The following is a 15,238-nucleotide window of genomic DNA, read 5'->3' as shown; positions in this document are numbered from 1 at the left end:
CAAATGCCACGTCTGTATTCATGTTTCTGTATTTGCACACTGTGTGCGCATAGTGTGTGTGCGTGTACTCACAGCAGAGGACCTTGATGCAGGCGGCATGCAGGTTGTTCTCCGCTCGTATCAGCGACCTCATGCCGATGACGAATAGGTTACCAAAGCAGGTAATGAAGGCCATGACCCAGACAGACACCCGCAGCACCATGTTAGCCAGCAGGTCCTCAAAGGAAGAGATGCCATCTGTGTTGGGCTTGCAGGACCTGACGTGAGGCGCATAGGAGCAGTACTGGAACGTCTCAAAGTAGCTGGAGGAGAGGAGGAGCAATGACAAACGGAAGGTGTTGGTGGAAGAAATGAACGAGAAAGAGTTTGACAAGCAATGACACGTGGAGGGGGCAGGGGGAAGATGGAGAGACATTCCATCGGGTTAGTCGGCGTTGGCCAGGTACTTGTGAGGGTTGAGATACTTGAGTAAGATTGTACACACATGTGGGAGAGGTTCTTCATAGGCAGGAACATCTTTGTCTGGATGTCTGAGATCTCTATCCCCTCCAGCGCCCTACAAACAACACGGCATATCTCAGCACAAAGGGGCTGCAGCCAAAACGTTCCTGTATGTGTGTGTGTGTGTGTGTGTGTGTGTGTGTGTGTGTGTGTGTGTGTGTGTGTGCGCTCACAGAGACTGAAGATGTGTCAGGTGGTTGAAGTGGCTGGGGTGAATCCGGAGAAGGGGATTGTGGGAAATATTTCTGCAACAAGAAACAGATTTTAATAAAGTGAATGCTGCCTGGATGCTGTGTTACGTGTAGCAAAGCATTTGTGTGTCAAATATTATGTAGTGTAAGCCTGGAAATAGCAAACAGCAATGCTTTTGAGCAGAGTTTGTTTCTGTTCGTTTGGACCCGTTTGCTCTCATCTACATTTCATTTATCCAGTTTGGCCACAGGTGATGGACAAGGAATTTTTTTTCTTTCTTTCTATAAATATGATGTGATTAAATTAATGACTATATGAACGTGCTATTGTTGTTAGGAATGTGGCTTTAGAGACGTTCAAACCACAAACTACATGCACGCTGCTGGCATAATCATTGTGTCTGCAGACCAAACTAATATTGAACCATTGTCATTCATCTGCAAATTCTAAACTCACTTGGTTAAGGGAGGAAAACACAACAGATTCAAAGCAGCATACTATCAATTAATGTGCTTCATGCTAGCCGTCCGGTCACCTACAACTATGCAGCAATTCCACATTACTACATAACGTGCAGGATTCCTTCACTATTAAAAGTGCTGTGGTGTGATTACTGCTTGTGGGTCCGATTGTTGTTGCTGTGATTGTTAGAGGTGACCTCTGGCTTTTGGTTACGACAAAAAAATGGTTACAGAATAGATGAAATGTGTGTGTGTGTGTGTGTGTGTGTGTGTGTGTGTGTGTGTGTGTGTGTGTGAGACTTGTCTCTATCTGTAAGTGTGTTATTCACATATCTTGAGAGCAACTCATCTGATCTTATTCCTTTATGGTCGTGTGTGCTTAGGAATATAAGTAATATAAGAATGTAATATAAGTCATGACATTGCGTCTAGATTGTATTTTCACTCGTGTCAAAAATTGTTATTTTTGCTACTCCTCAAACACATGTTGAGCAATCGTAACTAAATATTTCAGATAACAGCTCTGGAATGTTCCAATACAGTTAATTAGCCCTAAAATATATCTCCTGAACGCTTTGTGCTATTGCACCACAGCTATTGGGAATAAATCATCAACGGATGAATCCAAGAAAGAAGAAAATCCACGGAGGAAAATAGTTAGGTTCTTGAATACTTCACATTTTTTGAAAATGTCATGTGTGAAGTTTTCATTTACATTCTCAGCAGCGGCCTATAATTACTTTGACCTTTGAAAGCGACCTCCTTTAGGTTTGTGCTAGATAAGTTGATAAGAAATCAACGTATTAATCAACTTAGCATGCGACCACTTGACTTCTGCTGGGTGTTATTACATCTTGTTGAAAATTCTTCAGTAAACAGTAATTGCGAATTTGATGTCTCTCTCTTGCAAACTACCTGTATATTTTTCTATATGCTGATATATAATATATATATATTTGAATAATTTCTTAGTGCACACACATAATCTATGTTAGCGTGTTTAAGTTACTGTGTCAGTCTTCACTGTAAGGTTGTGATGGTGCACAGCGTAGTGCTTTACAGTGTCATATTGCCTCCAGCTGAATATCAGAGTATTAAAGGATGCCTATAAGCTGGAATTTACACCAGTCAGCCAAAGCCAGTGCGCGTGTGTTCGCTGTGGGAGGTTTTCATTCAGCTTTTAGAAGCCGTATCAGGATGCGTGAACATATTATGCAGCAGAAGACACATTCTTAATTTCTACAGCGAATGAACGATATTGGGTTTTGGTGAGCTCCTTAAATTCAAGGTCTTAACTTCAAACAATGCAGTGCTAAATAATTTCGGTCCGTTATAAACTGTAGATAAAACCCTGAAAGCATTAAGAAAATCCTCTTAATGTGAACACATTTCAGAACCTTCATCTGGACATTTGAATCTTCTGGAGAGGTTTTCCTTGTAAGAACGGACTGTGCCGATCAAATGAGCCGGTTAAGAAAACTTTGAAAACAATGTGTCAAAAACTTTAAACACGAGTTGACAAAAAAGAAAAAGAAAAAAAAAGACGTGAACTTTGTTTCAATAAACTACAGCCATCTCGTTCTCCTCCCTCCTTCCTCCTCCCCTGTGCCACGTTGCAAGTCGGCTCATCTAGATGCTCCCCACGTCGCTCTTTCGTGGCTTATGAAGCAGCAGCTTAAAGCGGCTGCTGGAAGAGCGACGGCGGCTTGAGAGAAGCGCGTCAGGAAGAGTGAAAAGAACAAGTGCCGGCATGGGGGTTTCCGACGAGCGGCAGGCGACTTTGAGCGCCGGGTGAAGCTGTTTCCATTGGAATGATAAAACATTTGTGAATGTATTCTGCGCATCAGCAGTCATCTATACAATTGTCGCTCAGCTCGAGGATGTAATAACGTTTTGTGTCGTTTCCAAGGTCACGGTTTACCTGCTGGCTCTCTGGTAACACAAACAGTGATTTGTTTCACCCGCACACAACAAATCAAGAAGGTCTCGAGTTAAAAACAATCTATTCACATTCAAATGTTTGTCCAGACAAGCAAAATAACAAAAGGAGACAGCAGATACGATAAGATATTTTGGTCACATTTCTTTCTAAAGTTGCCAAAACACTTCTCAGAGAGCCCATTCATCTACCTTGCTGCTGCTCGTGCTCTTTCGGTCTGTGTTCGCCCTGTTTGGTATTTCTGCTCACACCTTCAAACAGTAATGATTTCAAATGTTTTCATTTCAAGATTTTACATCCCAGCGAGAACATGTCTCTGAGTTTCTTACCTGTGGGAGGCATTAACAGTAAGATAGAAACTTGTTCTCTGAATCCAACCAAAGGGTTTTTACGCTTGATATGTGATGACTACCCTCAATAATCTTTAAACAATAACTCACACCTCTCCGCCAAACCAGACATCGGTTACTCACAGTTTAAGGAGGGACTTGGAGAGGCTCTTAAAGGTGTTTTTTGGCAGCTCTCTTATCCTGTTGCTGGACAGATTCCTGGATACAGTCAGAGGTCAGAAAATAAAATGCAAATTACTCGCTCAAAAGCATAATGACACACAAGCAGATGTACTTATATTCATTATTTAATCATTCAGATTAAATATCTACCAGCCATGAGAAACCAAGAGCCTCAAAAAGACATTTCAATTTCAACCAAAACCCAAACAAACCTCTTGCTATTAATATTTAATGTCTCTTCATACAAACAGAATTAATTTTGTTAACAGAACGATAGAGATTCAAACTAATTGTCTGGAACTCACAGTTCAGCCAGTTTCCACAGAGACTGGAACGTGTTTTCTGGAATACTTCTGATCCTGTTGTCCATCAGTAATCTGAAAAAGGCCGAACCTCCGTCAGCAACAATGTGCAGAGTGCGGGTTTCTTAAACTCTCTTGTTGTCGTATCCGAACGTTGGGCTCCCAATTGTCACAATGCACCATCCGTTAACAGTGAAGGCTGACTCAAACAGCGCTGCCTGAAAAACTAATAAAAACTGGAGAAACTTTCAGAGCAACACAGACAGATAAATCCATCAATCAATGCCTTGTTGATGGACAGGCCCGATAAGGCCGATAATGCACAAACAAGTGTCCGCTTCATGGCCCACTGAAATGTGGGAAAAAAGGCCGCTTAGAAATCTGACTTGAAACACTACGTATTTTATTCTCATTCTGAGGCACGTTTGTAATTACTTTTACGTTTGAACATGAGACTTGATGTGGTTAGTCCTAAATCCATAGTCCGGAAAAAGCAATCTTCACAAAGGCTTCAAAAATCTGTTTATATTGTGAGTTTAGCAACTTAAAAACATTGGAGCAGAATTCTAGGCAGCCGTTATGTACGCTTGAAGCAAACTGATTTCTGTAATTTTTGTTGTCTAATCTGTAACTTGGGTACAAGATGATGCTGCACAGAACGTGCTATTTTCAAGAGATGCGAGCAGACAACTTAACAACTTAACTGATAACATTTGATTAACTTACAGTACACAAGTATAAGTATATTATTATCATTATCTAAGCTGCTGCAATCACTGTTGAGAGGTCTGACAATTTTCACTCTTCCACAAATGTTCTGAAATTAGATGAAAACTAAAATTTTGATTAAAAGGTTGATACCACTTTGAGAAATAACTATTGTGCAACCACAAAAAAAGAGCAGAGTCGTGCTTGATCAACACAGTGTGTGAAATCTAAAACACAATTACTGAATAAATATCTGGTGTAGTTTGGATTTCAGATGAAGCTTCACTCAGAAAACCTTTTCACGTCCGTCAGTCAACAGATGGGACTGCACATAATTTGGAGTTGATGTTTTGGAAAATGTAAAAAGCTCCCTAAATGGAATGGAAACACGCCTTTGACTCGACTCTCCTAAAAGAGATTGTGTTTCAATCATTTTAGACTTTTATTACTTTAAAAAAAAAAGGTGAAGTAGGATACTCACAGAACTTCAAGCTTGCTGCAGGTCTTCAAGATCGAGTAGTTGAGAGTTTGAATCTGGTTTCCCTCAAGATCCCTGATAGCAGAAGACACATGGGAAAGTTAACCCCCCCCTGTCATCTCTGGGTGTACGTCCGTGTTTACGTATGCACACAAGCACACCCATATCGCTCCGTCTGGTCAATTATTTGCAGCATAGATATCTAGTGAAACACACACACACACACACACACACACACACACACACACAACACAGCAGACTCACAGCCAGTCCAGGGCGGGCATGTGTTGACAGAAGCTCTGGTGTGGAAGCTGCTGCAGTGCAGTGCCCACCATGGATCTGAGGATGCGAGAAAACGTGTGTCATTGCAAACAAGAGATTTAACTCAACTGGATGAACATCTTGCACTGACGTCTACTCTGGGTAACTTCAAAAAATCGCTGAAGCAGCAAAAGCCAATAAATAACCATTGAGGTTTAACCTTTGTTCTGCAAACAATTAAACCCATCAGTAGGACATAATTAAGCTTTTCTTATCAAACATACTGGTTAAATTACTATTAACTACGGAATCCAAACGTTTTCTGTGCTGTTGATTTTCCTTTCTGATAAGATGCCTGAAACCACCTCAGCGGGCCGCGGACTACGTGAAGCACCAGCAACTTCACTCGTAGCTCTTTCCGGGTGTCTGAGGTCCTCATTCTATCTCTAAGGGGGCTCAAAAAGTCATTTGGGCTCAATCCATCTCCACAGTCCTCCTACCCCCCCTTCTAAGGTCGTCAGCGGTTTCTCGAAGCCCCCCAAAAGACCTGGACTTTAGCCCACGTGTCCAGACAAGCTGCCCTGCCAGCACTGGGCTGCTGGAGGACCTGCTTTCCCTTTTCCAGGCCTGGTGCTGTGACTCTGTTTTTGCAGATTGCCGTGTTATCATGGCCAATGCTTCAAGACTTTAAGTCTGTTTGTGGTTATTTAGCCACCAAGTTTTTCTTTAAACGCTATAAAGCAGGAAAGGATTTACTGGCTGTTCTTAGTTGTGCCCTAGAAATATATCTGACATCACCTCACGTTCCCTACACTGTTCACGGGGACAGTTTCTTTGTTGTTCGGCCGGGCCCTGCTTTCTGTTCCTTGATTCCTTCAAACTCTCTCGCCAGTTCTGCTCCCTTGACACATCCTCCCACTCACTAAACCAGACTGCTTCCAAATGGCCTTTCTTTTCTCCAGAGTGAAATGACACAGAAGTACTGAGCAATGACAAGAGCATGTTGAACCCTCTAAATTCCCACAAAAAAAGGAAAGGTTGCCGTTGCTTCTGTTCTTTATTATTGTTCTATCCTGCATGAAAGAGAAGATAATAAAATTCCACAACTAATTGCAGCAGCGCAGCGGCAGACCCACAACAATGACATCTGCCCTTCGCATTTTTCTTTGACCCGTATGACATTTTCTGAAGAAGTGGAGAACAGGTGATAAGGTAAAAAAAAAAAAGGCTTAGGAAGTAACTCGTTTGACTATTGAACCGCGGCCCTGATGAAATTGCCCTCATCAGCCGTGTCGTTTAAAAACCGGCCCTTTTTTCCACACAAACCTCTCTACTGCGTTGAGGTGGTGATTTATTGGAATTCCCCATGTAATCACGGCGTTTCACGGTTTGTGAGCACAAACTATCAATCTCTGTTAAAGTTGGCAGCCAATCAGCAAACCATTTAATTCAAAAAGTTTTTAAAAAACTAAACAAACGTGAACCGCTATGCGGGGGTGAGATCTCAACAGTTAAAGTCAGTTTTCGGGTTAAAAGCAGATAATTCGGATGGCAACTCTTCAGACGAATGTAGCAGAGACAAGGGACAAGGGACAACGGACACCACAGCTGATTGGAGTAACCAAACGAGGGACATATGGTCACTTCTGACTGGGAGTGACTCCCGAGAGGAACAAGCGCTCTTTGAAGAGGCAGACACAGAGCGTTCACCAAAGGCCTTTTATCTTTCAACCAAAGACATGAAAGGGGATTTATTGAAATGAATAACTGCTGTGGCCAGAAAGCAAACAGAGAAGGATTGAGTCAAGTGCAAAGATGAACTGAGGAAAGACAGGTGTGAAGCAGAGAACAACATCCATGGGTTGGTATTAATAAGACAGACTCTCTTGCCGGTCCTGCTCACTTTACTTACTTGCCCACATGCACATCTGGGCCGACCTAGTCTACAGGGCATGTTGGGAGCAGGTTGAATTCTCTGAATGCTGAAGACAGCTGTGACAGCTGTGCCTCATTTCCTCCAGCACTGGACCAAGCTCGATGAATGTAGAGGAGTCCTTTTCATTGCCATGTGCATCTTGTCTGTTTCCCGGTGTCTGTTATCTGTAACTTGGCGGCCGAATATAAGCGCCGCCCTCCTGTTTGAACATCTGTCTTTTGACTTTGGATTTCATTGTTATGCTCCTCGCTGGATGTGTTTGCCCGTTGGACCCGTCTTCCCGGTGCTGTAACAATACAACTCTGGAATGAAAATGTCAGTCGGCTTTTGGGTCCTATCCTTGTTACCTCGCACACATCAGCAGTGGAAACTCCTGAAATGAATCCTATTAAATTGCCACAAACCCTTTAAAGCCTTTTATAGGACTCCATTGACTCCCTTGTTACTTGACCATCTTTAAGAAGTCAGTCATGACTGACCATGAAATGGGGTGTGTTATCGTAACAAAGCAGATGTTTGACAAGCTTTGAAGCTTTGAGCCTCCTCGGGATGGAAAATGAGACCAGCGGGATGGCCGACATCACTTCCTTTAATAGTCTTGGATCTTCGTGGGCTGATGATTTACCATATGGAAATATTCTCAAAGAGTAGGCGTTGCTTTTGTATATACTGTGCATACAACTCTTATCCAATGCATTTCATATCTCAGACTCTGCATGTTTGTCTCATCTCAAATGTTGGAATCCCTTTGAGTCTAGAATCTGTCAGATTTTTGGAGAGAAAACCTTGAACTTACAGGTACATGAGCGACTGGAGCCCGATGAAAGCGTCCTGCGACAGGTTGCTTAACGGGTTATGATCCAAAATCCTGGCACAAAGAAACATTGTTAATCATTCAAAAAAATAACATTTAGGGAAATACGCCTAATTACCATCTTACGAATTAAGAATTAACCAAGATGATCGATATCAGCGTGTCTGTACGCTAAATATGCATCCATATATTACCTGACAGGAAAAGCTAGAGAAGCTAAGAAATCTTCCTGCCAGCACCTCCAAATTTGACCGATGAGCACGTTGTCTCTTGTTCGAATATAAACAGGCTATAGCTCAACACTTAGTATACAGACATGAGAGCATCAACATGACCGCTTATGATCCCAAAGGGTCCAAACATCTTACAGTATTACAATGTTTTTGAAAATGAGACACAAAAATGCAACACGTGTGCACACATGCACGAACATGCGATAAAAGCGCACGCGGCTTTAAAAACGAGAAGACGCTGGGATGACTGCAGACACGGAGGGAGAGGGACATCCTTCTCTAATTGGGTAGACATTACCGCCCTGTTTCTTCTTACATTAAATAGTTCCTGGAGGCTTTATTATTGTTCAGAATGTTAAATAGAGCTAGCGACACGACACCAGTGGGGAACAGGAATTTGTTTTTGCTTCATCGAGATTGAAATGACTTTTTCCCAGGGAAGAGGAGACATAAATGTAGAACTCCGATGGGTGGAAAAAAGAAACTTCTCTCCCAGCTCCCAAAAATAATTGCAACTCTCCCAGGGATGTGTTTTTTTCAGGATCCTAAACCAGTAGACAAAATCTGAAAAGAAATTCCAGATGCCTAAAAGGATGCTGATCAGCTGTGTGAGTTCCCCATTCAACTACCATGTAATTGAATGTACTCTATAGTACCAACTAAATGAATATAAACCCACAGCGAAGTACACAACTCAGTAACTTCTCATGCTGAGGTGCGTGTGTGTGTGTGTGTGAGTGCGTGTGTGCGTGTTACTCACAGCCAGACTAACTGATGAAGATTCTTGAAGACACCAGGACTAAGGGAAGATATCAAGTTCTCACTGAGAAACCTGAAAAACGCAGTGAGAAGCAGAGAAAGAGGTGGTGATCATCTAATGTAGTTACTCTCTGACTACCAGCTCCATATTTTTTTTTATCCCAAATTTGCTGCCATTTCCAACACTACATATTACAACATAAAACCTGTAAAACCTCCTCAACAGCTCTGTTTTCTCAGCTTTGGTATCTCTGGCTTCCCCCTAAAATGGACTTTCTTTGGTGTGTGTGCGGCCTCGTGTTTCCACAGTGTCACAGGAGTCAAAGCCTCAGTAGAAGAACCCAAGAATCCAAAGTGTTCTAAAGAGTTTAAATCTAGTCAGAGTTCAGGGTTTCATACATATTTCACTTTTTATGCATTCTGTGAAGGGCTAATAGAGTACATAAATACAAAAAAAAGTAATTGTTTCCTGCCCATTAGTTCTTCATTTGACATCTGATATAAGAGATGCACTCATCAAACAAACATGTAACCGTAAGGAAAATAATGCAATCTGAAAGGATAATAAAATCCATGAAGACATTTCAGGAGAGATTAAAGTCATTGATCTAACTTACAACTTCTTCAAACTGTGCAAGCCGCTGAAAGCATGTTTGGATATGAACTGTAGGCTGTTGTTCTGCAGAAACCTGGGAACGGAGACAAGAAATCATCAGAAATGCTCCTCTTCTGACTGTTGATCCCTCTCACGCATGTAAACGGCGTACACACAGAAAAAGCAGCTTATTCTGCACACAGTCCCGGACGGCAGTCCACAACAGGGAAGAATCGTTTGCCAAAATGAAAATTATGATCTTTAACAACCCACTAACAAGACAGTAATTACGGACCTTTGTTAAAGTTTACAAAAGGTGGAGCTGAACTTTTAAGAAAGTGAGTGAATTAGTTTGTGAAGGTGTGTGTTCCCCACCGAATAGATTCAGCAGAACAGACCATTTTTGATGAAAACTATAATTGCAAGTCATTATTGATTTTGGTATAACATGCAGGAGAGGGGAACACAACCATGGTTCATCATTTGTCTCTTAATGTCTGTCTTAATGAGACAATTAAATGACATAATTTCTTGATTGATCGTTATGCATTTCTCTTCTTATGGACCTTGACAAACAACAATGCCAGTTTGCAGGTGCACTACAATACAATACATGGTAAACGAAATCTGATTGTATTCAGCTCTTTTATCTGTCATTTCACTATTTCAGTAATCATCCGCAATTAAGGAGAACATCCCAAATTCCACCACCTGACTTTAGTTCTTCACCGAAAGTAAATTCCTTAAACTGATGCAGCATATTGTTAGAACTTTGTATAAGCCTCTTATTAGACCAAGATATAATCGTTTGTAGTGGGAAGTCACAGTGTATCATTTCAGCGGCGTAAAGTTGTGTCGGTTAAGATGTTCAGCAGAAAGATTTGCACCCAAGTCCATAAACCGGATAATATCTGGCATGAAAGCAAGATGAGACGACAGCGAGAATGAAGCAATTTATTTCTGTTCTGTTATTTTGTCAAACGATTTAAATCAACTTAATTTCTGAGTCTTTGGTTTGTAATTCTGGTGATAAACTATTCCAATAAATGTCCTTATGTCATTTGTATGGGGCTAGTTTTACAGTTGGCCAGCGCTTACCTTACGATGATTTATGAGGCCCATCCTCATGTGTTTTCCAGAGAAACATTATGCAACTCACGCAAGTATAAATGCTAACAGAGATGATTCCAAGATTGAAAAAAAAGAAAACTGCAGAAGCAAAGAGCCTTTGCGGCTCCCATGCATCTGTCATCACACTCACAATGTGCTTAATGGAGGGTAATTTTTTAATAACTATTGAGCAACCAGTATATAAAATGTAGTGACGCCAGAGAGATGTAAATGACCTTCTGCTGGCCTCATTATCAGCAAAAAGCCTTACATTTTTTACTTGGACTTTGTCTCAGGTAATATTGCAGTATGCAGTATGATGTCATTGATTTACTACAGTGACATTGAGTTTTTCTAGTTCAGCCTGCAGAGACGTCAACTAACTTCTACAACACACTATAACACACAGAAACTATTTTCGTGTGAAAGAGTGTAACTGTGGCGCAAGGAGGTCATTAACGTGTAGAAAGCATTAATACTGCCAACTAGTCAGAGTCACAGAATCACTGATTGAAAACTGAAAATGTGAATAATAATTTTTACATTTTAGAAAAAGACAATCAAAATGTGGCAGCATATTATAGATCTCTATGTATAGATATCTATAATATGCTGTATCTTTCCTTGAATAAAAGGAATTTATGATGATTGGTACATTGTGATTCAATAAATACATTTCAATTAGTTTTTAAGTAGCATCGATGTTGTGAGAGTATACCCTATGAAGGTTGTGCAGTACGTAAAAGTATTTAAAATGTTTTACTTTATCTAGATATTTTAAGCCCACTTTTCGTTGTAATATTTCCTAAATAGTTTTGCTCTTTGTCGTTGCGAGTCCGATGGTTTCTTTACACCTACAAAATCCCTCCTAAGACATTCTGAGCATTAATCCAAAAGGATTGTGCTTCCACACTGAAGGCAAAATACATAAAATAATGATGAAATCAACAAACAGTTCCCATCGTGTGAATGTAGAAAGCGGCACAAAAATGACTCACAGTTTCTCGAGGTAAGAATACTCTGAGAAAACGCAGTCCGACAACACTCGGATCTCGTTGCTCCTCAGCGACCTGGAACAGAAGCCGTAACACAGTCAGGGAAACAGAGCGACGTTTCACACAGGCGGAGTGCAGATGCACTCCGACAAAGGAAAGCAGGTTGAGAGAGGACAAAGCGTCTGAAGAATTATGAGGTGGGGAACAGTCACACAAAAACATCACTGCTGCCATTTTATTCGGAGAGGGGCTTTTAAAGGGCTCACATCACGTTCCGATATAATAAAAGCACAGAGGAAAGACTTCAAAAGGTTCCCCGTTATGCAGCTTCAACAGGTTGGTAAAAGGACGGGCACATAAAAATTGCAGAGCATGGATTAATTTACAATCCACCCACTCACCTACACACACACACACACACACACACACATTAGAATTCAAGCAAACAAGAATTCAAGTTTTACTGAGATGCTTAATAAACTTGTTTTTGTTTTTGAACAGAGCCGGTCACACCGTTACTAGCAAAACAGCTTATTTAAACAAAATAACAAACATATATAGGCCTTAATTATACAGTCAATCATACAGACACCCACACTCCAAGAATCAATAAAACACATTGCCAATAAAACCCAAATCGCCCTTCATTAGCATAATAGAGAAGAGGGCAACACAACCGAGAAACTCCTTCAATGGCAATGCAACAGGTCATCAGGACCTAAGGTTAAAATCGAACATTTTCTTCAGAGCCCAAAATGTGAGGCTTGATAACCCAAAGTGATGCTCTGGCTGAGAAAGTAATGAAATGTAATATTCGAAGATAATGCTCGAGGGTGAACCAGATTTTGAAATAAGCAGGAAAGATGCTGAAGGCAGAGAGGATAGAATAAGCAGGAAATGGGGAAACCACCTTTGAGATATACAAATTACAATGGTTTCTATATTTTCAAAGGTCATGATCATCATCTCTTCATCTTCTGCCGTCGGGTGGTGAAATAGACTTATTTCAGCTGACACGGTGATGCAATGGCCATTATCCACAGCCATTAAAAGCTTAGATATTTTTAAAACAAAGAACTTCTTTGGAGGTTGTGGCAGTCGGTTGGTTACGTGTTTTATTCTGATCAGGAGAGCGTCTTTAAATGAAAAAAAAGGCTTGGACCTGATAATCCCTTTGCATTTTACTATAGATATAAACTACATACATTAAAGCAGGTTTCGTGGAGCTGAGAGAAAGAAATTGTATCTAAGTGAACAATAAGAACCGTATATTTGGGCATTCCAGAAATATAAACATGCATTGTTTGGTAAATCTAACTGAATTGTGGAAATGGAGGCAGAAGGGCCCGAGATAACCTGACTTCTAAAATTGATCTTCTCTAAGCCGAAGCGTCGCTGTCAGAGCAGACAAAGCCTCTCTGGAGCCACGAAGCGGCTAAACCGTATTTAAAAATCTGTATTGTGATGGAAAAACTTTACAAAGTGCTTCACGTTTCACAGCTACAGAGAACAAACGACAGTTGGACTGAAAGAAAATTGGTCGCCGGCGAAGAAAAAGCTGAGTAACAGAAGAAATCCACAAGAGCAAGATCAGGCATCAAAACAAACGGATGTAAGATGTAAAGTGAACAGGAGGTAAAGAGAAACAATGTGCGTTCCCCGTGTGAGCAAGTGACTGCAGATAAGAGCGCAACTGCAACACACACATCGAACATCTATCCAAATCTAATCTTGCCACTGTGTGTGCAATTATGCAAAAGGACCTTTTGTGTTTAGGTGTCACATAATCTTAAACTGTCAAGCCCAGTCAAAATAAAAGTGAGGAAATCCCACTTTAAGGAAGGAGGAGGAGGAGGACCTCATCGTGGCTGACTGGAGACGACCACACCGAAGAGTCCGAAGAGCTGCCTGGTGGCGCTCGGCACGCCCTTTTTAATCAGTGCACAGTGAACAGGACGGGGTGGGAGGTTTCTTACTTAGGGACCAATTTGAAAAGGAATGAATCAATCAAGCAATGAGGCATTTTCAGGCGTGGAGCAGCTGAGAGCGAGATGAATGTGGGGACACTTCACTATATGACAATAAAAAGGAAACGATCCACTCGTGCGTCTCCTTAACTCCGCAAGTGGGTATTGATGATGATTGATGGATATGAATCATGGCTGCCATTTCAGTGGGCGTTCAATCAATGATTATTTACTGAAAAGTGGTGTCACGTTTTGTTGCGGCAGTCCTCTGTAATTAGAGGAAAAGGGAAACCAGAGGCTGCTGCTGCTGCTGCTGGTAAATCTACTTTTACCACAACCGCAAAATAAAATAAGACAAAATGAGACAATCAAGTTATCAAACAACAATACTAAAGGAGTTATATGATGAAATAGCTTACTTCTAGAATTCTGTTGGTTTGTAAACAGTCCTGAAATTGGCAACCCCAATAGGCCGATTATCAATTGAGTCGATGAAAGGAGAGAAGCAAGTTGGAATGAATAGTTTGACGTTTGGTGTTGAGTAGAATAACAACTGGGAGCAGGGGGGAAAAAGGCTGAGCACGGCCTGAAAAGCGTAATAGATCATAGAACATTGAGAACATCTGCGTTGTGTTTGGGAGAGCTACACTGGCATACTGACATACTTTTTCTTTCATAGTATTACACCTTAAACTTTGACCCTCTGGCTCATATATCAGCTGCACCGCTGGCTCGCACACTGCAAAAAGTGGTGGCGTGTGGTGGAATATTCTGGGTTTCCGTGCATTCTGTGCATTGGGACGTCCTAAATGTCTTTCTGTTATTCTACATTGTACGGCAGAGTGGAAATGTAAAAATTCAGAAAATGTCTGCATGGACACGGACAGCTTTGTATCCGATTTAATCAGAACACAAATTCTGGTGACTTCTGCAGCTGCAGAGAGAGACTGAACAGCAGATTGCCCCCATTTCTTTACTGAAAAACCACTTAGTTATTCTGATTTCAGCAGATAAACACTAACAAGACCAGGCAGGATATTGCGAGTAGCGAGCTGCAGTGTAAAGGAAACCATTGGTAAAAAGAAGAAATAGGGGGGACGGTTGGAAACGCTAATATGGGTAAGAATGTCAATGTAGCTTCAAAATCAATCAAGCGCCAAAGAAACTTTTGGAAATACTTTCAGGAAGCGCCATGGTAATCGATTTGTGCTTTTACCGTCTGTTCAGCAGGACCATTTATAAGTAAAGCAATCATTCGCCAAATATAGTCAACCACTTACTGTCGTCATCTTGGTGATTTGAAATGGATTTATTTCGTTTATCTGTCGGGGTTCATTGTTATGGCATCGATGCTTCTACATACAGTAACAACAAGCTGAAAACAGCATAATTTATCCTTTAAGAACTCATTTGTGAACCAGGGTGACTGAAGATTATCCACTCAAATTGGTATTCACAAACCCGGAAGCGCACCC

At 41.2% G+C, this 15,238-nt stretch overlaps 1 protein-coding gene across 2 annotated transcripts in view; it reads right to left on the bottom strand.

Moving 5' to 3' along the window:
• The window catches only part of rxfp2a (relaxin family peptide receptor 2a), a 30,886-nt gene that overhangs the window by 5,577 nt on the left and 10,071 nt on the right, over nt 1-15,238 (bottom strand). For both annotated transcript variants that reach the window (XR_013468358.1, XM_040182320.2), the window contains exons 5-15: nt 11,800-11,871; nt 9,714-9,785; nt 9,098-9,169; nt 8,087-8,158; nt 5,358-5,432; nt 5,097-5,168; nt 3,911-3,982; nt 3,567-3,641; nt 675-746; nt 485-556; nt 73-302 (exon numbers count right to left, since the gene is read on the bottom strand). Coding sequence is in view for 1 of the 2 variants with exons in the window: in XM_040182320.2 (XP_040038254.2) it covers nt 73-302; nt 485-556; nt 675-746; nt 3,567-3,641; nt 3,911-3,982; nt 5,097-5,168; nt 5,358-5,432; nt 8,087-8,158; nt 9,098-9,169; nt 9,714-9,785; nt 11,800-11,871 (956 nt within the window). In the remaining variant the exon portion in view is untranslated. The remainder of the gene's footprint in view (nt 1-72; nt 303-484; nt 557-674; nt 747-3,566; nt 3,642-3,910; nt 3,983-5,096; nt 5,169-5,357; nt 5,433-8,086; nt 8,159-9,097; nt 9,170-9,713; nt 9,786-11,799; nt 11,872-15,238) is intronic.

Source organism: Gasterosteus aculeatus, chromosome 7, assembly GCF_964276395.1.
Source record: "Gasterosteus aculeatus chromosome 7, fGasAcu3.hap1.1, whole genome shotgun sequence".
In the NCBI taxonomy this organism is placed as follows: Eukaryota; Metazoa; Chordata; class Actinopteri; order Perciformes; family Gasterosteidae; genus Gasterosteus; species Gasterosteus aculeatus.
Note: the sequence above shows the minus strand (reverse complement) of the source record. Positions and strands in the feature narration are given on the sequence as shown.